General features: G+C 41.8%; 1 protein-coding gene across 1 annotated transcript in view; it reads right to left on the bottom strand.

The window, feature by feature from the left end:
* LOC124711135 (protein argonaute-2) overlaps positions 1 to 23469 on the bottom strand; it is a 266005-nt gene that overhangs the window by 114422 nt on the left and 128114 nt on the right. The window contains exon 9 of the mRNA XM_047241028.1: positions 377 to 507. Coding sequence (XP_047096984.1) covers positions 377 to 507 — 131 coding nt within the window. The remainder of the gene's footprint in view (positions 1 to 376; positions 508 to 23469) is intronic.

Here is a 23469-nt window from a genome sequence, read left to right as displayed (position 1 = left end):
TTCTGCTCAATGGTGAGTGATGATGTAAGTTCATGACAATTTCTCTTATTGTAGAGTGATGTAAACATTTAAAGCTGCAAAGGAACTGAATCTTGTGTGCAAGCGCTTTTCTCGTACAACAGTATTATCACTATGACAAACTGAAATGTAGAAAATGGGAACAAAGTTTAGATATGGAACTCTAACTTGTGTACATGAAAGAGAGAGAGAGAGAGAGAGAGAGAGAGAGAGAGAGAGAGAAATTCTAGTCTGTGTTTCACAACTGTCTGTACATCACCAAAATGAGTTCTTGGTTTCACACCAATTACTTAGTTACTGTCTTACAACATGCCAGAAGTACAGAGCTAAAAACTGAGTTACATCAGTAAATACATACCGTCAACATTCAGAAATGGTTTCCAACCGAGAATTACACTCTGATAAAATCCCAGCCACATATGCATTCCATTTCCTAGCGGAATAGGTTCTTCTGGCTGTGTGAAAAATGAGCGGCCAACCTGTATAAACCTGAAAAGAAAATTTTTTACACATTTTATTTATACGTACAACGCAACACCTATCAAATTGCCTAACACCAAGAACAAGGCCACGATCAGACCTTGAGTCTAAGAAAGATTTCTGAACCAATCAATGTGCCCGTGAATAGACCATTTCAATTTGGAGCCCAGAAGAGAGTGGTATTGTTCAGGTCTAGATTTGGTCAGTAAGGTGGACACACCACTGTATACATCTGGAACTTTCTGAAAAATATTTCATTCGGCCAGCCTCTAAGCAGGTGCACAGTCAATGAAATCTAGGCCCATGTGAGTTCACCTACATTCCCTTTCCATGGATTTTGATCAAAAGTTTAAATAATCTCTCAACCTGCAGCCACTGTTCTACTTTCATATGTGAATGTTTTGACTTTCCCTCTCGCAGAGACAAATGTGCAATGGCATCACGAGCAGATACATGGCATCCAATCCCATGGCTCTTTCTGGCCTGCTGACAGACTTAAACAATGGCTACATTGGAGAAACCAACTGCAGAAGCTGTCTTTTGCTATCTGGGTTGCTCAAGGTGACCCCAAAAAAATTTACCATATTTGGCACATGGTCACTTTAACCAATTATTGTTCTCCCACTGTATTTTGCACTTAATGACACAGTGACAGTTCTTACCAGAGGAAATGTGTCACCTTTAGCAAGTTACTCTGTCACTGCCACCTAACATGTATGTAACAATTAGGGTATGGCAGAGCTGGACTGAAAAGGATCCAACCATTCAAGGAAGAAAATGTAATCTACTTACAGTAAATTAATTTTTAAACTTAATAAAGAGACAATGAATAAAGCTGGAAGCAAATACTTATTTGAAAGTGGTGATGTTGGAAGGTACAATAAAATAAGAGAATAAAGTTTAAATAATCCGTACAACAACAAATCTACCAAAAGAAACATGAAACAAAAAGACTGTATTATAGCAGTACAACTGAAATGTCGATGTGATTAATTATAATTATTTTAGTTGGTATCAACTAAATAAACCCATGGTATAACTTTTAAGAGGGATTACAGTTAAGTCTAAGAAATGGTATTTTACGGCATGGAAGATCCACTTTTTTAACAGAGTTCACCAAATCCCAAGAAGAAATGGTATGTGACATTTCCCAAGCAGGAAAAGATGCAAAAATTACTTGGGAAGAACTGAATGTATTGAACCAGAAGGCAGACAATGGAGATACAAAATTACAAGAAATGAGTGAACAGTTTTTATTATGATTGAAACGTGTAGAAAATTAAAGACAATACAATTAGCTCTGGCAGCATTAAACAGTTAATGCTTAACATAACAACACAAGAAACAGAAAAGATTACACAGACTATATTACATCAAAACAACATTACATTAAAGTTTCCTCACACTCACAATATTATCGGGCACAGCAAGAATGAATAAACAATGATGTGAGCACAGTCACTAAGGAACTTTAATTTAAAACAAGTAAATGTGTTTCATTTCTTACTTTTAAACCAGAAGGGGAGGAATACCCAGTGTTATTTTTAAAACCAGTGAAAGAGAGACTTCCTGAAATGTAATGATAAGTAAAATTAGATTCATCATCAATCATATGGAAGGTGATGCTCAGCTGAACAGTGGGGAATATTACACAGATATTATTATTATTATTTCTTTCTTGTCTCAGACGTTATGTCTGGTTAAAAATGGAAGGTGACGCGGACCTTGATCAAGCGTGACTTCCTTTTAACTGTACGGTATATGTTACATTGCATTTAGGAACTTTCGGGTAATTGAACAAGTGTCAATAATTACAAATTTCTGTAGTTGTATATATAAGTTTGGATGTAGTTGTATTGCATTGATGTACTGGAGGATATTGTGTGGTATGACTCCTGTAGTTGATAGTATAATTGGTATAATGTCAACTTTATCCTGATGCCACATGTCCTTGACTTCCTCAGCCAGTTGGATGTATTTTTCAATTTTTTCTCCTGTTTTCTTTTGTATATTTTTTGTATTGGTATGGATATTTCGATTAGTTGTGTTAATTTCTTCTTTTTATTGGTGAGTATGATGTCAGGTTTGTTATGTGGTGTTGTTTTATCTGTTATAACGGTTCTGTTCCAGTATAATTTGTATTCATCATTCTCCAGTACATTTTGTGGTGCATACTTGTATGTGGGAACATGTTGTTTTATAAGTTTATGTTGTAAGGCAAGCTGTTGATGTATTATTTTTGCTACATTGCCATGTCTTCTGGGGTATTCTGTATTTGCTAGTGTTGTACATCCGCTTGCGATGTGATCTATTCTTTCTATTTGTTGTTTGCAAAGTCTGCATTTATCTGTTGTGGTATTGGGATCTTTAATAATATGCTTGCTGTAATATCTGGTGTTTATTGTTTGATCCTGTATTGCAATCATGAATCCTTCCGTCTCATTGTATATATTGCCTTTTCTTAGCTATGTGTTGGATGTGTCTTGATTGATGTGTGGCTGTGTTAGATGATACGGGTGCTTGCCATGTAGTGTTTTCTTTTTCCAATTTACTTTCTTCGTATCTGTTGATGTTATGTGATCTAAATGGTTGTAGAAGTGGTTATGAAATTGCAGTGGTGTAGCCAATGTATTTATATGAGTGATTGCTTTGTGTATTTTGCTAGTTTCTGCTCGTTCTATAAAGAATTTTCTTAAATTGTCTACCTGTCCATAATGTAGGTTTTTTATGTCGATGAATCCCCTTCCTCCTTCCATTCTGCTTAATGTGAATCTTTCTGTTGCTGAATTATGTAATGTATTCTATATTTGTGGCATTGTGATCGTGTAAGTGTATTGAGTGCTTCTAGGTCTGTGTTACTCCATTTCACTACTCCAAATGAGTAGGTCAATATTGGTATAGCATAAGTATTTATAGCTTGCTGTCAATTCTGTTTTCAGTATTTTTGTTAGTCTTTGTCTATATTTTTCTTTTAGCTCTTCTTTAATATTTGTATCATCTATTCCCATTTTTTTTGTCTGTATCCTAGATATTTATAGGCATCTGTTTTTTCCATCGCTTCTATGCAGTTGCTGTGGTTATCCAATATGTAATCATCTTGTTTAGTGTGTTTTCCCTTGACTATGCTATTTTTCTTACATTTGTCTGTTCCAAAAGCCATATTTATATCATTGCTGAATACTTCTGTTATCTTTAGTAATTGGTTGAGTTGTTGATTGGTTGCTGCCAGTAGATTTAGATCATCCATGTATAGCAGATGTGTGATTTTGTGTGGGCACGTTCCAGTAATATTGTATCCATAATTTGTATTACACTCCTGGAAATGGAAAAAAGAACACATTGACACCGGTGTGTCAGACCCACCATACTTGCTCCGGACACTGCGAGAGGGCTGTACAAGCAATGATCATACGCACGGCACAGCGGACACACCAGGAACCGCGGTGTTGGCCGTCGAATGGCGCTAGCTGCGCAGCATTTGTGCACCGCCGCCATCAGTGTGAGCCAGTTTGCCGTGGCATACGGAGCTCCATCGCAGTCTTTAACACTGGTAGCATGTCGCGACAGCGTGGACGTGAACCGTATGTGCAGTTGACGGACTTTGAGCGAGGGCGTATAGTGGGCATGCGGGAGGCCGGGTGGACGTACCGCCGAATTGCTCAACACGTGGGGCGTCAGGTCTCCACAGTACATCGATGTTGTCGCCAGTGGTCGGCGGAAGGTGCACGTGCCCGTCGACCTGGGACCGGACCGCAGCGACGCACGGATGCACGCCAAGACCGTAGGATCCTACGCAGTGTCGTAGGGGACCGCACCGCCACTTCCCAGCAAATTAGGGACACTGTTGCTCCTGGGGTATCGGCGAGGACCATTCGCAACCGTCTCCATGAAGCTGGGCTACGGTCTCGCACACCGTTAGGCCGTCTTCCGCTCACGCCCCAACATCGTGCAGCCCGCCTCCAGTGGTGTCGCGACAGGCGTGAATGGAGGGACGAATGGAGACGTGTCGTCTTCAGCGACGAGAGTCGCTTCTGCCTTGGTGCCAATGATGGTCGTATGCGTGTTTGGCGCCGTGCAGGTGAGCGCCACAATCAGGACTGCATACGACCGAGGCACACAGGGCCAACACCCGGCATCATGGTGTGGGGAGCAATCTCCTACACTGGCCGTACACCACTGGTGATCGTCGAGGGGACACTGAATAGTGCACGGTACATCCAAACCGTCATCAAACCCATCGTTCTACCATTCCTAGACTGGCAAGGGAACTTGCTGTTCCAACAGGACAATGCACGTCCGCATGTATCCCGTGCCACCCGACGTGCTCTAGAAGGTGTAAGTCAACTACCCTGGCCAGCAAGATCTCCGGATCTGTCCCCCATTGAGCATGATTGGGACTGGATGAAGCGTCGTCTCACGCGGTCTGCACGTCCAGCACGAACGCTGGTCCAACTGAGGTGCCAGGTGGAAATGGCATGGCAAGCCGTTCCACAGGACTACATCCAGCATCTCTACGATCGTCTCCATGGGAGAATAGCAGCCTGCATTGCTGCGAAAGGTGGATATACACTGTACTAGTGCCGACATTGTGCATGCTCTGTTGCCTGTGTCTATGTGCCTGTGGTTCTGTCAGTGTGATCATGTGATGTATCTGACCCCAGGAATGTGTCAATAAAGTTTCCCCTTCCTGGGACAATGAATTCACGGTGTTCTTATTTCAATTTCCAGGAGTGTATTTAGCATGTTGGATAGTGGGTTCAGAGCAAGGCAGAACCAGAAAGGACTTAATGAGTCTCCTTGGTATATTCCACGCTTAATCTGTATTGGCTGTGATGTGATATTATTTGAATTTGTTTGGATATTAAATGTGGTTTTCCAATTTTTCATTACTATGTTTAGGAACTGTATCAATTTAGGATCTACTTTGTATATTTCCAATATTTGTAGTAACCATGAGTGGGGTACACTATCAAAAGCTTTTTGGTAATCAATGTATGCATAGTGTAGCGACCTTTATTTAGTTTTAGCTTGATATGTCACCTCTGCATCTATTATCAGTTGCTCTTTACATCCTCGTGCTCCTTTGCAACAGCCTTTTTGTTCTTCATTTATAATTTTGTTCTGTGTTGTATGTGTCATTAATTTCTGTGTAATGACTGTAGTTAATATTTTGTATATTATTGGTAGGCATGATATGGGGCGATATTTAGCTGGGTTTGCTGTGTCTGCTTGATCTTTAGGTCTCAGATAAGATATTCCATGTGAAAGTGTATCAGGGAATGTGTATGGGTCTGCAATGTAACTGTTAAATAATTTATTTAAAAACAAAGATGATGTGACTTACCATACGAAAGCGCTGGCAGGTCGATAGAAACACAAACAAACACATACATACACACAAAATTCTAGCTTTCGCAACCAATGGTTGCTTTGTCGGGAAAGAGGGAAGGAGAGGGAAAGACGAAAGGATGTGGGTTTTAAGGGAGAGGGTAAGGAGTCATTCCAATCCCGGGAGCGGAAAGACTTACCTTAGGGGGAAAAAAAGGACAGGTATACACTCGCGCACACACACACATATCCATCCGCACATACACAGACACAAGCAGACATTTGTAAAGGCAAAGAGTTTGGGCAGAGATGTCAGTCGAGGCGGAAGTACAGAGACAAAGATGATGTTGAAAGACAGGTGAGGTTTGAGCGGTGGCAACTTGAAATTAGCGGAGGTTGAGGCCTGGCAGATAACGAGAAGAGAGGATATACTGAAGGGCAAGTTCCCATCTCCGGAGTTCTGACAGGTTGGTGTTAGTGGGAAGTATACACTCTTACTCTCTGCTGGAAATATCACTTTGCCACGAAGAAAAATGATCCTAATCCTACTCCTAATGATCCAACTCCCCAAGACACTATCCAAACTGAACCCTGCCTGGAACAGTTCCATCCTCTGTCACAGCGGGACCCACCTCCTCTTCCTCAAAATCACCCTCTCCAAACCTTCCAGGAATTTCTGACTTCCAGCCTTGCTTCTCAATCTTTCTTAAAAAACCTTAACCCTACTCCCAACATCACCACTGCTGAAGCCCAAGCTATCCGTGATCTGAAGGCTGACCAATCCATCGTCATTCTTCCGGCGGACAAGGGTTCCACGACCATGGTACTTGATCGTCGGGAGTATGTGGCTGAGGGACTGCGTCAGCTTTCAGACAACACCACATACAAAGTTTGCCGAGGTAATCCCATTCCTGATGTCCAGGCGGAGCTTCAAGGAATCCTCAGAACCTTAGGCCCCCTACAAAACCTTTCACCTCACTCCATCAACCTCCTGACCCCACCGACACCCCGCACCCCTACCTTCTACCTTCCTCCTAAAATTCACAAACCCAATCATCCCGGCCACCCCATTGTAGCTGGTTACCAAGCCCCCACAGAATGTATCTCTGCCTACGTAGATCAACACCTTCAATCCATTACATGCAGTCTCCCATCCTTCACCAAAGACACCAACCACATTCTCGAACGCCTGGAATCCTTACCCAATCTGTTACCCCCACCATCCTTGTGACCATTGATGCCACTTCCTTATACACAAATATTCCGCACGTCCAGGGCCTCGCTGCGATGGAGCACTTCCTTTCACGCCGATCACCTGCCACCCTACCTAAAACCTCTTTCCTCATTACCTTAGCCAGCTTCATCCTGACCCACAACTTCTTCACTTTTGAAGGCCAGACATACCAACAATTAAAGGGAACAGCCATGGGTACCAGGATGGCCTTCTCGTACGCCAACCTATTCATGGGTCGCCTAGAGGAAGCCTTCTTGGTTACTCAGGCCTGCCAACCCAAAGTTTGGTACAGATTTATTGATGACATCTTCATGATCTGGACTCACAGTGAAGAAGAACTCCAGAATTTCCTCTCCAACCTCAACTCCTTTGGTGCCATCAGATTCACCTGGTCCTCCTCCAAACCCCATGCCACTTTCCTTGACATTGACCTCCATCTGTCCAATGGCCAGCTTCACACGTCCGTCCACATCAAACCCACCAACAAGCAACAGTACCTCCATTATGACAGCTGCCACCCATTCCACATCAAACGGTCCCTTCCCTACAGCCTAGGTCTTTGTGGCAAATGAGTCTGCTCCAGTACAGAATCCCTGAACCATTACACCAACAACCTGAAAACAGCTTTCACATCCCGCAACTACCCTCCCGACCTGGTACAGAAGCAAATAACCAGAGCCACTTCCTCATCCCCTCAAACCCAGAACCTCCCACAGAAGAACCACAAAAGTGCCCCACTTGTGACAGAATACTTTCTGGGACTGGATCAAACTCTGAATGTGGCTCTCCAGCACGGATACGACTTCCTCAAATCCTGCCCTGAAATGAGATCCATCCTTCATGAAATCCTCCCCACTCCACCAAGAGTGTCTTTCCGCCGTCCACCTAACCTTCGTAACCTGTTAGTTCATCCCTATGAAATCCCCAAACCACCTTCCTTACTCTCTGGCTCCTACCCTTGTAACCGCCCCCGGTGTAAAACCTGTCCCATGCACCCTCCCACCACCACCTACTCTAGTCCTGTAACTCAGAAGGTGTACACGATCAAAGGCAGAGCCACGTGTGAAAGCACTCACGTGATTTACCAACTGACCTGCCTACACTGTGAAGCTTTCTATGTGGGAATGACCAGCAACAAACTGTCCATTCGCATGAATGGACACAGGCAGACAGTGTTTGTTGGTAATGAGGATCACCCTGTGGCTAAACATGCCTTGGTGCATGGCCAGCACATCTTGGCACAGTGTTACACCGTCCGGGTTATCTGGATACTCCCCACTAACACCAACGTGTCAGAACTCCAGAGATGGGAACTCGCGCTTCAGTATATCCTCTCTTCTCGTTATCCGCCAGGCCTCAACCTCCGCTAATTTCAAGTTGCCACTGCTCAAACCTCACCTGTCTTTCAACAACATCTTTGCCTCTGTACTTCCGCCTCGACTGACATCTCTGCCCAAACTCTTTGCCTTTACAAATGTCTGCTTGTGTCTGTGTATGTGCGGACGGATATGTATGTGTGTGTGTGTGTGTGTGTGTGTGTGTGTGTGTGTGTGTGTCCTTTTTTTCCCCCTAAGGTAAGTCTTTCCGCTCCCAGGATTGGAATGACTCCTTACCCTCTCCCTTAAAACCCACATCCTTTCGTCTTTCCCTCTCCTTCCCTCTTTCCTGATGAAGCAACCATTGGTTGCGAAAGCTAGAATTTTGTGTGTATGTATGTGTTTGTTTGTGTTTCTATCGACCCGCCAGCGCTTTCATATGGTAAGTCACATCATCTTTGTTTTTAAATATATTTTTCCCACGTGGAATGTTTCCCTCTATTATATTCGTATGTTAAATAACTTAGTTAGATGTGAATGTGTTGAGGTGAATTTCTTTAGCCAGAAATTTGCTATTTTCCCTCTTTCCTGATGAAGCAACTATTGGTTGCGAAAGCTAGAATTTTGTGTGTATGTATGTGTTTGTTTGTGTTTCTATCGACCCGCCAGTGCTTTCATATGGTAAGTCACATCATCTTTGTTTTTAAATATATTTTTCCCATGTGGAATGTTTCCCTCTATTATATTCATATGTTAAATAATTTAGTTAGATGTGAATGTGTTGAGGTGAATTTCTTTAGCCAGAAATTTGCTATTTTATCTTTTCCAGGGGCTTTCCAATTGTGAGTAGAATTAATTGCATGGGTGACTTCATGTTGCAAAATTATCACTTCAGGCATTTGTGGTATCACCTTGTATGTAGCTGTTTCTGCTTGTATCCACCATGCATGCCCGTTTTGTTGTACCGGGTTTGACCATATGTTGCTCCAGAAGTGTTCCATGTCTGTTATGTTTGGTGGATTGTCTATTTTAATGTGTTTGTTATCTATTGTCTGGTAAAATTTCTTTTGGTTTGTGTTGAATGTTTGGTTTTGTTTCCTTCTATGTTCACTTTTTTTGTATCTTCTAAGTCGTTTGGCCAATGCTTGTAATTTCTGCTTCTTTTCATCTAACTGCTCTATCGCTTCTTGTTGTGAGATTTTACCTAACCTTTTTCGTTTTTTTCTGACATTTCATTTCTTATAAATTGTGTTAGCTGTCCGATGTCTTTTCTTAGTTTTTCTATTCTGATCTGTAGCCTGTGTTGCCATGCTGGTTTTGTGGGTTTCTTCTGTGTGTTGGTTGGTTCTGATCTCTGCCTAGTGTGTATATTTAGTGTAGTGAGTGCTCCTATATAAACCAGTAGTTGTAACTCTTCCATAGTTGTGTTTTCATTTATTTTGTTGTGTATGATTGTGTTGATAGTTTTTATTGTTGCTTCGACTTGTGGGTTATTTGGCGGTCTATGCAAGAATGGTCTAATGTCTGTGTCTTTGTATTCCATATATGTCAGCAGAAATTTTTCTTCTATATCTAACATGCGTGTCACTTCGTGTTCTATTTGTGCTTGTTCTGGTGGCTGTCTTAAGATTTCGTTTTCCTCTGACTGTTTAATTGATGCGTGTTGTTCTTTGTTTGTTTGCTCTGGGATGTTTGAGTCCTTTACTGTATTTTCTTCTTCTTCTTCTTCTTCTGATTGCACATTATTTTGTTCCAGTATTTGTTGTACTTGTTGTTTGATGTTTTCTAATTCTGACTGGGGTATCCTGTTATTTTTGATTATTACACAGATCTGATCAGCTAGTCATTGTTCTGTTAAAAATTTTAATTCTGGGTATCTGGTAATAAATGTTGTGTATACTTGTGATCTGTATCCAGTTGTGTTGGTTCCTAGGTTTGTTGCTTGGTAATAACAGAACATGAGGTGTCTAACTTCATCTGACCATCTCATCCTCTGTCTTTGTTTTCCTTGTAGGGTGGCTGCAGGAAGCATATCCTGCAAAACACCTCTATTTGGATTTGAATCATTTTCCAGTTAGCTAGCAGTGTCGTTACCATTGTGGGTGGGCATAGGGTTCAAGCGTCGTCCCCGACCATGACGGCACTTGTCCGAGGCTTCTTTAGTTCTGTCCTGAACCAACTAATCACACTAAAACGGGGGTTAGCCCTATTAGTGGTTTGTTCTTTTCGTCGCCTTTTACGAGTGGCAGAACATACCTGAGTCCTATTCTTTTCCCGGGCCTCCACGGGAATTATTATTATTATTATTAATAGCAAATTTAAAAGTCATCTTAGTTTGCATTGTGCAACACCAGACCAAAATTTTCAATTCTTAAATTCAAAATTTCACCATCCAAAAAAGGGAGGTTTGTTATTTTGCAGAATGGCATCTTATTGAAGTATTACCTAGCACATAACCATTCCAAGTAGAAGAAATACTTTTGGGGAGAGAAGGGGGAAAAGTGTCGTCACTGGAACACTTAGAACAAATAGAAATGCTGGAGAAATTGGAGAATGAAACTAAGAAAGGGACATAGGCACATAAAGAATGGGGAAAAAGAAAGCAAAGTTCTATGGTTAGTGGGTCTATACACAAACAAAATTCACACAATGTGCAACCAAGATGGAGAGAAAACTGTGATTATTGCCATGATAATCTTGATTTGCAATCATTTGTGACAGAATTTAATGAAATCAACATACTTAAAAAATCTGCCCCCTTTCCTAGACTCTTCAGTCCTTTTCCCTTCCCCTTCAACCCTTATGCCTGAAGGAGGAGCTTGCCAGTTACAATCGTCTTATGTATGTGTTCTGCCGCCGCTTAGTGAGTAGATTTTTTTTTATATTTATCCAATTAAATAATTTTGTCAATATTTAAATACTCAGGAATTTATACTTCAGTGCCTGGCAGAAGGTTCTACAAACCACCGTAGCATATTTCTCTACTGCTCCACACACTAAGAGTGCGTGGAAAAATGAATACTATACTATTTCTGTATGAGCTCTGACTTCTCTTATTTTATTATGATAATCATTTCTTCCTATATAGGTTGCTGACGAAATATTTTTACATTAGAGGAGAAAGCTGGTGATTGAAATTTTATGAAAAATCTCACCACAGTGACTAATACCTTTTTTTTTTTTTAATGACTGCCACCCAATTCATGTATGATGTGCACGGCGCACTCCACCCTACCTTGTGAGAAGAAAGGACGAGCTGCCCTTTATTGGACTTTTTCTCCTACCAGTCCCATCTGTTACAGATCCCATACCACACAGAAATACTCTAGCAAGGAATGAACAAGGCTAGCATATGCAGTTTCTTTAGCAGACCTGTCGCATCTTCTAAGTGTTCTGACAGTAAAACGCAGTCTTCGGTTTGCTTCCCCCCCATAACATTGTCTTGCAGTCATTCCAATTTTAAGTTATTTCTAATTGTAATCCCTCAATTGAATTCACAGCCTTTAGATTTTTGTAATTATGCAATTGAAATTTAGCAGATTTCTTTTCATACTCATGTGGATGACCACACACTTAATTATTTAGAATCAACTGGCGCTTTTCACACCATATGGATAATTTTGCAATTGGTTTTGATCATCTGATTACTTTGGTAGGCAGTATATGACAGTACCATTTGCAAACAATGTAAGAGGACTGCTCAGATTATCCCTTCAACTGGTTATAAACATTAGGAACACCAAAGGGCATGGAATTTGATTTTTTGTTGATTATTACATACAGTGACATCTGACAGGAAATCTAGATGCTCAACTGAAGTGATACTCCACAGGTACATTTTCATTACAAGTATCTTGTGACGAACGGTGTTAAAAGTCTTCTGGAAACCTAGCAATACACAATCAATTTGTGATACCCTGTATTGATCATGTCTTGCCACTGGTGTACTTTACATACGACCAGAATCTCTTGATTTTCTGCCAAATTTCGAGACAGGGTTTCATTGTAGATGCTATTAAAATCATTTCACATTGAGGTCCACGCTCAGTTTCGAGCTTGAGTAAAACATGGCCAATCTCTGAGACTGAGTTCTTTTAACTTTGGTATGCTTTTTTAATTGCCTCTGCAACAGTGGTCTGACCTGTTGTGCACCATAGGGGATCAGTACCACCTACAATTAATTTATCTGGTATACATATCTCAAGTGCCTCATGTACTATTTTCTGAATTTAAGCCACGTCTGGTACACACTTCTATGGTTAGTTGGGAAAAGAGGGAGACACTCTCTTAGGATGGAGTCTTGAATTTTTATCTTCTTTTTTAAATAGATATACTTTGTGTTTACTTTTAGCGGGTATGGATGTTGTGGTATTAAGTCTCGCTACAACAACCTTGTGGTCACTAATCACTGTATCCGTCATGATGCTCCATATTTACTCATGAGTACATGTTGCTAAGAGGTCAAGTATGTTTTTGCAACCATTTTCACTTCAAGTGGGCTCATAAATAATTTTTGGAGAAAGCATTTAGTAAAATTTCTCACAATGTTCTATATCCACCAATGGCTTTGAACGTGTATTTTAACCAACATATTGAGGTTAAATCGAAGTAACCACCAACTACAATTATACGAATGGGTACCTATTTGAAATGACACACTAGTTTTCTTCGAACTATTCAGCAACTGTATCTCCTGGGTTGGGAGGTTGGTTGAACAAACTAGTTTACTCTAGTTGTGAAGTGTAACATCTACCCATAGTAGTTCATAGGTACTATCTATTTCAAATTCCCTACAAGATGAACTATTTTCAACAACAGCAAAGAAAATGCCGCCACCAACGATATTTAATCTATCCTTTCTGAACACAGTTAGTTTCCATCTAAAAATTTCAGCTGAACACATCCCTGATTTTAGGCAGCTTTCAGGTTCTTTCCCTAAATATCTGTGGCAATTTACAAGTGCAACACTGATTTCAAGAAGTGCGTGACAACTTTACTTTATTGAATTTCACACATTTGTTCCTAGTGGTTTACGTTCTAAACAATCATCCAAGGAAATAAATAAATGACTTTTATATGTTATACAACATGCCATAATGCAATACTACAGCTAAAATTAGAACACATTCCAAACATTCACAGTTGGTCTCAACTGAGATGGATAATACTGATTGTTGCTATATCTACCCTCTTCCTGAGTTCTATCTGCAACCTTTGAGACTGAGCTCTGCAACTTTTGAGACTGAAGCTAATCCTGTACTTTTCTGATACCCTAAAACCTAAAAACTATGCAGTCCATTACACAGCCCCCATTATCCATGTACCCCCTCTTGTGTGTAGTGCACACTTGACCTATTAAGTGGAACCCAAAAACCCACCACCCTAACGTGCAAGTTGAGGAATCTGCAGCCTATACGGTCACAGAGCTGTCTACGCCTCCAATTCCGACCCTCCACCTGGTTCTTTACTGAAGATCCACAGTTGGTCTCCTGTTTGGTTTCAAACATAAACTACAGAGTTCTACGTCGAGCTATGAAAAAATTATTTTGTATTTGATGCTTATTTGCATTTTCAGCATATAGGAGTGCTTTCCAGCTGTTCCTCCGTTTCAACTGCACAAATCATTGCTGTGTCATCAGTCCTGTTGACAATGCTACAGATGATGTGCTCTGTGTTCATTGCGCAAGCAAGACTGGCAGTTTTTACCACTTCAGCTAGCTGCCTATAACTAGAGAGAATATTCTGATTCTAAGATTTATAAATTGTTTATACAGACATAAGCCACCACCTACAATTGGCTGGATCCTGTGCCCATCATGGTATCTGGAAGCACTTGTTCCACATCCGGAATGAATCCTCCAGTGTACACATATAGTGCACACTGGATTTCTTCCCCTCCTTAGCAGGCATATCACTGAAGCACCGTATCATCTGCCTGAGATTGGAGCTCTCAACCACGAGTATTCTCACGCTCTGTGAATGTCCAAATCTGGCAAGCCATGAGTCTTCTTCTGGAAGAAGGAGAGTGACTGCATCTGCCCCAGGATCTTTGTCAGCCATAGATAGTGCCTGGAACCTGTTCATCGTATGAACTGTGGAGGTTTTCTGATTTGCCAACCATGAAGTCTTCCGCTGTCTGCCACAGCTTGAAACAATTCCCCAATCAACCACGAGTGAGGGGTCATCCTCAATGAGGACTGTAACTCGTGCGGTCACAGTAGTGAGCTGATAACAGTGCTGATATGTGTGAGATTTGCTGTTTGTTTGGCAAAATTGGCTGACATCAATAAACGGGTTTGAGAGGAGATCGCGAACATACATAAATACATTCATACATACACAGTGTATGCTTTTACACACACACACACACACACACACACACACACACACACACACACACACACAGACAGAGAGAGAGAGAGAGAGAGAGAGAGAGAGAGAGATATTGATGAATTGATGACAGAGAGAAAAATTCAATAAAAGACAGAGAGATGCGGTGAAAGAAAAACTCTCATGGTGGGTGACAATGTGTAAATGGTAATGGAAGACGCGAACCACTAACAATAAATGACTAATACTGCATTTTGATGCTGAAAAACTGAGGAGAAAGTGCAGATCGATCAGAGAACATCATTACCCTGCTGAAACTGCCACCTACTTAGGAAATCTAGGACATCACATCTGAAGTCACATTCCATAGAGCAGTTAGGGAGAAACATACGATGGCATATAACACGCAAATGACAGAAACACTGTAATGTCAAAGGCAGATGGACCACACACTGACAACTCACTGCCTTTACCTCTCCCAGACAGTAAAGATGCAATTACCAGTATATACAGTTGGGCTAAGATATCGAAGTTTATCTTTGAAACAGATCCAAAATCTCAAAAATAGCCTCACTTTTGATAGCCTCAGCACCTTGCCCCACACTGGGATTTTTGCCATCTTTCATCTGGCCTATAATTCTGTAGGAAGGTTTTGCCTCTCCAAGATACTTGATGAATCTCTTAAGAGCCACACTGACTGACCACATATCTGATGTTAAATTTTGACTATATGAGCTGTCAGTTTGTGAGGATATCAATTACTTCACAAATGACACCATGTATGATGTATCAAGTGCTCCTCACAACAATTATGTTCATAGTTATTCAGGGTAATTAACCAAAGGATAATCTAATGTTACCAAAGCTACTGCTACTAGTTTATTTGGGCGATATTTCTGAAGTCCCCAGTGTCCGAGTAGTGACTGCAAGCAGCTGAGGTAGCAGTGACTGAAAGGAGCAAGCATCTTGCAGCCAAATGTTTTTGGGCCATGACCAGATGGCCTCCAAATATGGATTCCACAATCAAAGAATATAATTTAATGATATGTATACACGCCATACAAAATTAATACTGAAGAATAGTCTAGGATAGGTCGGTTATGTAGGTGACCATACTGAAGCAACAGAAGCTGGTACAAGGTTTGTTAGCAATCATTAATTGTCTGAAGACTTGATAATCATAATGCAATTGGAAGTAACCTGTAAGCCAAAGGACTCTATATTATTTCCCGTGAAGCAAAGTTTGCTATGAGGGCTAAATCTAGCACCAATTTACCTGAAGTTACAAGTCTACTGGCCTTAGTCAGGTACAGGTCAGAGAGAGAGACACGTGTCTTCAGCATATACAGTATACAAGGGCTATGCCGAAAGTTTTTAGCAGCCCATAAACCGTAAGGCGGAGGACAATGGGGCTGTTTTCATTCGAAAGAGCAATGTTTTTTGACCTTGGGACGTGCGCGCGCAGCCCCTGGCTTGCGGTGATTCCCCCACAGCGCGGTAAGAAAGCACAGGCTGTTCTGAGTCAGAGATGGTGCAGGATGGAGCTGTCGCCACGCGACTTTCGCGCCATGATTTTTCACGATTATAAAAAGGGTTTAAGTGCCGAAGAATGCACTACTACTTTGCTGCGCGTTTTTGGTGAAGCTTCCCCTTCTAGGGCCACAGTTGGAAATTGGTTTCGTGAGTTTTCGAGGGGTCGGTAGTCAATTGAAGATGAACCTCGTCCCGGTCGGCCAGCAACAGCTGAGACGCCAGAAAACATTGATGCTGTGAGGAAAATGATCAAAGAAGATCCACATCCTACATTATGCGACACTGAAGGGACCCTAAATATTGGATCAACAGCAGCACAGACCATCGTTCATAGCCACTTAGGCCTTACTAAGAGATGTACCCTTTGGGTGCCACATTCCCTCACAGAAAGCCAAAAGGAGACTAGAGTGGACTGGCGTCGTTTCATGCTCGAAAAATTCGATGGAGGGAAGTCCCAAGACACTTACAATATCGTCACAGGTGATGAAACGTGGGTCTACCATTATGACCCTGAAACGAAGAGACAGTCTTCTGTGTGGTGCTCTCCAGGGCAGGAACCACCCACAAAAGTTCGACAAAGTCGGAGCTCTGGAAAAAAGATTGTGGCTAGGTTTTTCACAAAGATTGGGCACTCTCACATCTGTGACCTTGGACACACGTCGTACAGTCAATGCTGAATGGTACGTGAACGATTGTCTTCCAAAAGTCATCGCCACATGGAAGTCACAGCATCCGAAGTCCAAGAGTGGGCACCTTCTGCTGCATCACGACAATGCATCTGCGCACAGGGCGGCCAGAATGATGGACTTCCTGGAGAAGGAAAAAGTGCGAGTGTAACCCCATCCCCCCTATTCACCTGAACTTGCCCTCTGTGACTTCTTTCTGTTCCCTAAGGGTAAGGAAAAAATTCGAGGGCAGCGGTTTTCATCAGATGAAGAGGCCATTGCAGTGTATGAGAGTGCACTAAGTGACATCCCAAAAGAAGCCTGGACTGACATTTTCTAAATGTATTTCAGAGAGTGGAAAAACGTATACATGCTAATAGAGAATATTTTGAAAAGTTGTAAACGTTTTTTTTGCAAGTAAATTTTTTCACACACATTCTGCTAAAAACTTTCGGCATAGCCCTCATACAATGAAGTTGCTACCTCAACACCCAATCATTCCCTCATAGGATGAAGTCAACTGGACCATAATAATAATAATAATAATAATAATAATAATAATAATAATAAATTGTGAGAATGATCAACAAGGTAGGATAGGACTGGCCAAGAAAAGAAAGAGTTTGGAGTAAATAGCCTCGGCTTCCATAAAGCCCTCTTACATTTAGTGACAGGAGTGGAATGACATCTTTCAATGACAATAATGCACATGGGATTCCATATTTCAGCTAATGAAATTGGTACTCATCAGCATTGAAGAATGGCATTAATATTTCCACAGTTCTGTGAAAGACCAATCCATTCAGATACCTCTGAGAACAGATACCAACATATTTATGAGATCTGAACAGCAGTGAAATCAACAGCAGCAGCACGAAATTCGAAACAGATTTCTGCTTCCATAAATGGGCTGTCAGCATGAGATTGCACAGGCACAGGTAGACTTTGAGCAGACAAGAGTTGCAGTTGGCAGTAGTAAGCTTATGAACAGATGATTGAGTTGTGGTCAATCATACCAAAACCAAAAAGATGATCGAGAGATACCACAACTCATCTAACATTGGTCTAGATGCCTTTTAAAGCTTCACTGTCCTGGGGACAGTGGAGAGAAGTGAGTCAACAGCCCCAGGTGTTCGGAAACAGTGACAGGATAGAGGGGAAAAGTGCAAGTTGAGGCTAGTAGTAAACATAAAATAGTATGGTATTAAAAGCACTCCCCTTACATGGACGGAGCATAGAAACCACACATATTAAAAAAAATGTAGAAGTAAAGCTGTTACCAAAACAAAGGTTAGTTTGAACACTGCAGTGCTTTACTAAGCACAATCCCTATAACAGGATGTCTGGTCTCACCTTCCTCCGATCTCTGAACTCACCCAGCTAGTTGTAGGGGGATCTATAGTTATATCATGGACTCAACCACAGCACACAAATTTTTTTCATGTTAAACAGTGACAAAAGTGAATGCAGCAACAAAAATCCTAAAGTTTGTGTGGCGGGCTTTGAGGTCTGACAGACATTGTGTTCTCAACTGCAATATATGTACATTTCGTCCACTCTATGCAATGCTCAATGGTGTTTACGGCAGATCACATTTGGCTTTGTATTATTTGTCTTGTGGTCTTATTTGCCTAACAATGATAGGGCAGTGTTTCCTTATAATTTTTATCTTAATGCCATATGATAGCATTAAAGGATGGATGTTGGCTCACCACATTAGTTCTAATGTTCGTCTACAGGTACCCCATAGGGGAGAAATGCTTCATTGCCAATAAATAGATTAAACAATTTGTAACCAAGACTGTCTTATTTCAAGATTTTGATAGTTTATAGTCCTCTGAAAAAAGATTACAGTATATTGTATGAATCAAAAGTTATTGTTTGGTGGACAAAGATCAATCCATGGCAGTAACTGCACACCAAAGTCTTTATTTCATATTGTACAAAGGATTTTGGTGTCACTGATTAGCACTTTCAGAATCCCAAAATTGTTTCTTGTGGTGCGCACATGTACACGCATACGCACACACAGTGACCATATGCTACTCGTACACCAGTGTGAAGTGCTATATGGTGCAGACATTTCCTGAGGCTTCTTTCCAAGACTACTCCATACTTAGCCAAAACTGGTAAACTACCGACGAGAGTAAAGAGGAATGGGCTGGAGCATCACTGGTATCTGCTACCACACAATTCTAATGTGGCCCCAGTGTACAACATGAAACATCCAAAATATACAAGGGTTGGAACTTTAATAGTAGCAACTATCTATTTACAGCTCGCACAAACTAGATACGCGTTTCAATGTTTTACTGACCTTCAAAGTAGTCACCAGCATTGTGTATAACCCATTGCTAGTGACGTGGAAGTCTTACGACACACTTAGCAGTGCCAGACATGTTGACAGTTCGAGCAGCACGACCTATTGCCAGATGAATTTGTAGCAGTTCTGAAGCGAAGTTGTGAAGTGTTTCCTTCAGTTTAGAAATCGAGTTGAACTTACGAGGGCTTAAGTCAGGGGAGTGCAGTAGGTGGTATAGCACTTAGCAGCCCCATCAGTCAAACAAATCAGTAACAGCTTGCACTGTATGTGCAAAATGATGGTCAGGTCCTGCAGAACGTGTCATCACTTCTGTCTCTAAGCTGGTCATAGGTTTTGTTCCAAAAATGAACAGCATAGAGACAAATGATGACACTTTCTGCAGGACCTGACCATCATTTTGCAGGACAATACCCAAGCACGTGCAGTGCAAGCTGTTACTGATTTGTTTGACTGATGGGGCTGCTAAGTGCTATACCACCTACTGCACTCCTCTGACTTGAGTCCTTGTGAGTTCAACTCTATTTCTACACTGAAGGAAACACTTCACGGCATTCGCTTCAGAACTGCTACAAATTCGTCGAGCAACGGACCACGCCACTCGAACTGTGAACACAACTGGCACTGCTAAGAGTATCCTTCAAAGAAAGGCAGCACTTTTTGTATTATCGCGAAATATTGGAGAGAGAGTCACAGAAATGATACAGGATTTGGGCTGGACATCATTAAAAGAAAGGTGTTTTCTTTGCAATGGGATCTTCTCACAAAATTCCAAACACCAACTTTCTCCTCTGAATGCGAAAATATTTTTTTGACACCGACCTACATAGGGAGAAACAATCGCCACGATAAGATAAGGGAAGTCAGAGCTCATATGGAAAGATATAGGTGTTCGTTCTTTCCACACAGTACACGAGACTGGAATAATAGAGAATTGTGAAGGTGGTTCGATGAACCCTCTGCCAGACACTTAAATGTGATTTGCAGAGTACCGATGTAGATGTACGACTTCCACATTGCTGGCAATGGGTTATACACAATGCTGGTGACTACTTTGAAGGTCAGTAAAACTTTGAAATGCGTCTATAGTTTGTACGAGCTGTAAATAAATAGTTGCCACAATTAAAGTTCCAACCCTCGTACAAATTAATGTAATTCTCATAACCAACTGTGTGACTGAATAGCACTCATCCTCAATTCTTTACTAGAACCCTTTACAAAGTATCTCACATGGACGTCTTCACCCTGTTGCCATCTTAATTGCTTGTTTCCCATCCTAGAAGACATTTCTCCATAATAATATTTACAGCCCCCCTTCCCCAAAAACGGTGGACCTTGCCACTGTTAGGGAGATATGTGTGCCTCACAGATACAGATAGCCGTACCGTAGTGCAACCATGACGGAGTGTTATCTGTTGAGAGGCCAGAGAAACATGTGGTTCCTGAAGATGGGCAGCACCCTTTTCAATATTTGCGTGGGCAACAGTCTTAATGTTTGACTGATTTGGCCTTTTAAAATCAACCAAAACAGCCTTGCTGAGCAGGTACTGAAAACACCAGAAAACTAGGGGAAACTACAGACATAATTTCTCCTGATGGAATGCAGTTCTATTCCATGGTTAAACGACTATGGCAACTTCTTGGGTAAAATGTTCCAGAGATAAAATAATCACCCATTAGGATCTCCTGGTGTGGACTACTCGGGAGGGTGTCATCATCAGGAGAAAGAAAACCAGCATTATACGGATTGGGGGTATGGAATGTCGGATCCCCTAATCAGGCAGGTACGTTACAAAATTTTAAAAGGGAAATGGATAGGTTAAAGTTAGATACAGTGAGAGTTAGTGAAATTCAGTGGCATGAGGAACAAGACTTCTGGTCAGGTGAATACAGGGTCATATATACAATGTGTGATCAAAAGCATCTGGACACCACAGAAACATAAGTTTTTCATATTAAGTGCACTGTGCTGCCACCTGCTGCCAGGTATTCCATATCAGCAACCTCAGCAGCCATTAGACATTGTGAGAGAGAGAGAGAGAGAGAGAGAGAGCAGAATGGGCACTCTGCGGGAACTCACAAACTTCGAATGTGGTCAACGTGAAGGAACACGTACAGCACAAATGTGTACAGGCTGACCTCTCTACTGACTGACAGAGACTGCCGACTGTTGAAGAGGGTCGTAATGTGTAATAGGCAGACTTCTATCCAGACCATCACACAGAAATTCCAAGCTGCATCAGGATCCACTGCAAGTACTATGATAGTTAGGCGGATGGTGAAAAAACTGATTTCATGGTCGAGTGATTGCTCGTAAGCCACACATCATGCCGGTAAATTCCAAACAACGCCTCCCTTGGTATGAGGAGCATTAACATTCAACAATTGAAGAGTGGAAAAACATTGTGTGGCGTGAAAAATCATGGTACAATGTGGCGATCCAATGGCAGGGTGTGGGTATGGCGAATGCCGAGTGAATGTCATCTGCCAGCGTGTGCAGTGTCAACAGTAAAATTTGGAAGCAATGGTGTTATGGTGTGGTCGTGTTTCTCATATTGCACAACACTTAGATATCTGCACTACACAGAGAAAAGATGGTTAATTGTTTAGGCAGTGTTGTCACACATTTAGGTAATACTCTTTTTTAAACATTAATTTATGAGACAAACGTGTGGTTCCTGAAGAGGGGCAGCAGCCTTTTCAGTAGTTGCAGGGGCAACAGTATGGATGATTGACTGATCTGGCCTTGTAACACTAACCAAAATGGCCTTGCTGCGCTGGTACTGCGAACGGCTGAAAGCAAGGGGAAACTACAGCCATAATTTTTCCTGAGGGCATGCAGCTTTACTTTACAGTTAAATGATGATGGCGTCCTCTTGGGTAAAATATTCCATCTAGTACCTTCCGCCGCGAAGTCGAACATGCAGCAGAACAAATGGACATGGTCAGCCCATAGAGGGCTCCGCCTCCGCGGCGGCTATTCCGCGCAGTGAGGGCGCCACCGCTAAGCCACATGCAGACAGCGGCCAATAGCCGCTCCCTCCGGTTTCGTATATAGGGACCCACTCTGCCCTAGTCCAGCCAGTCTGGTACTCACTCTGGATTTCGTTTCTATCTCAGCGGTACTGCGTTCTGGTCGTTTCTCGTTGTTGACATTTGCCTGGCTCTGGTTCCGAGTGGATTTACCTTTGGTGTTTGGTGTTGTGGTTTCCACAAGCCTCCGTTGTTTATCTCTTCCTTGTTGTGTCGCTCATTTGTGGTCGGTTGTTGTCAGTTGTCGTTGGTCTGTCATCCGACTCGTCCTGTGTTTACCAGGTGGTGTGTGCTCCACCACTGGTTGGCTTCCCGCCGGGCGACTCCAATCCGCAGCCCAAGGCGTTCCCGCTATTCGTTGTGGTTACAACATTCCGGAAATAAAATAGTCTGATCTCCAGGCGGGGACTACTCAAGAGACGTCGTTATCAGGAGAAAGAAAACTGGCGTTTTACGGATCGGAGCATGGAATGTTAGATCCCTTAATCGGGCAAGTAGGTTAGAAAATATAAAAAGGGAAATGGATAGGTTAAAGTTAGATATAGTGGGAATTAGTGAAGTTTGGTGGCAGGAGGAACAAGACTTCTGGTCAGGTGAATACAGAGTTATAAATACAAAATCAAATAGGGGTAATGCAGGAGTAGGTTTAATAATGAATAGGAAAATAGGAGTGCGGGTAAGCTACTATGAACAGCATAGTGAACGCATTATTGTGGCCAAGACAGACACGAAGCCCATGCCTACTACAGTAGTACAAGTTTGTATGCCAACTAGCTCTGCAGATGAAAAAATTGATGAAATGTATGATGAGATAAAAGAAATTATTCAGATTGTGAAGGGAGACGAAAATTTAATAGTCATGGGTGATTGGAATTCGAGAGCAGGAAAAGGGAGAGAAGGAAATATAGTAGGTGAATATGGATTGTGGGAGAGAAATGAAAGAGGAAGCCGCCTGGTAGAATTTTGCACAGAATATAACTTAATCATAGCCAACACTTGGTTCAAGAATCATAAAAGAAGGTTGTATAAATGGAAGAATCCTGGAGATACTAGAAGGTATCAGACAGATTATATAATGGTAAGACAGAGATTTAAGAATCAGGTTTTATATTGTAAGACATTTCCAGGGGCAGATGTGGACTCAGGCCACAATTTACTGGTTATGAACTTTAGATTAACACTGAAGAAACTGCAAAAATGTTGGAGTTATGG

The sequence above is a fragment of the Schistocerca piceifrons genome, chromosome 8 (genome assembly GCF_021461385.2).
Source record: "Schistocerca piceifrons isolate TAMUIC-IGC-003096 chromosome 8, iqSchPice1.1, whole genome shotgun sequence".
NCBI classification, from domain to species: Eukaryota; Metazoa; Arthropoda; class Insecta; order Orthoptera; family Acrididae; genus Schistocerca; species Schistocerca piceifrons.
This window is presented reverse-complemented; position numbering and strand designations above follow the sequence as displayed.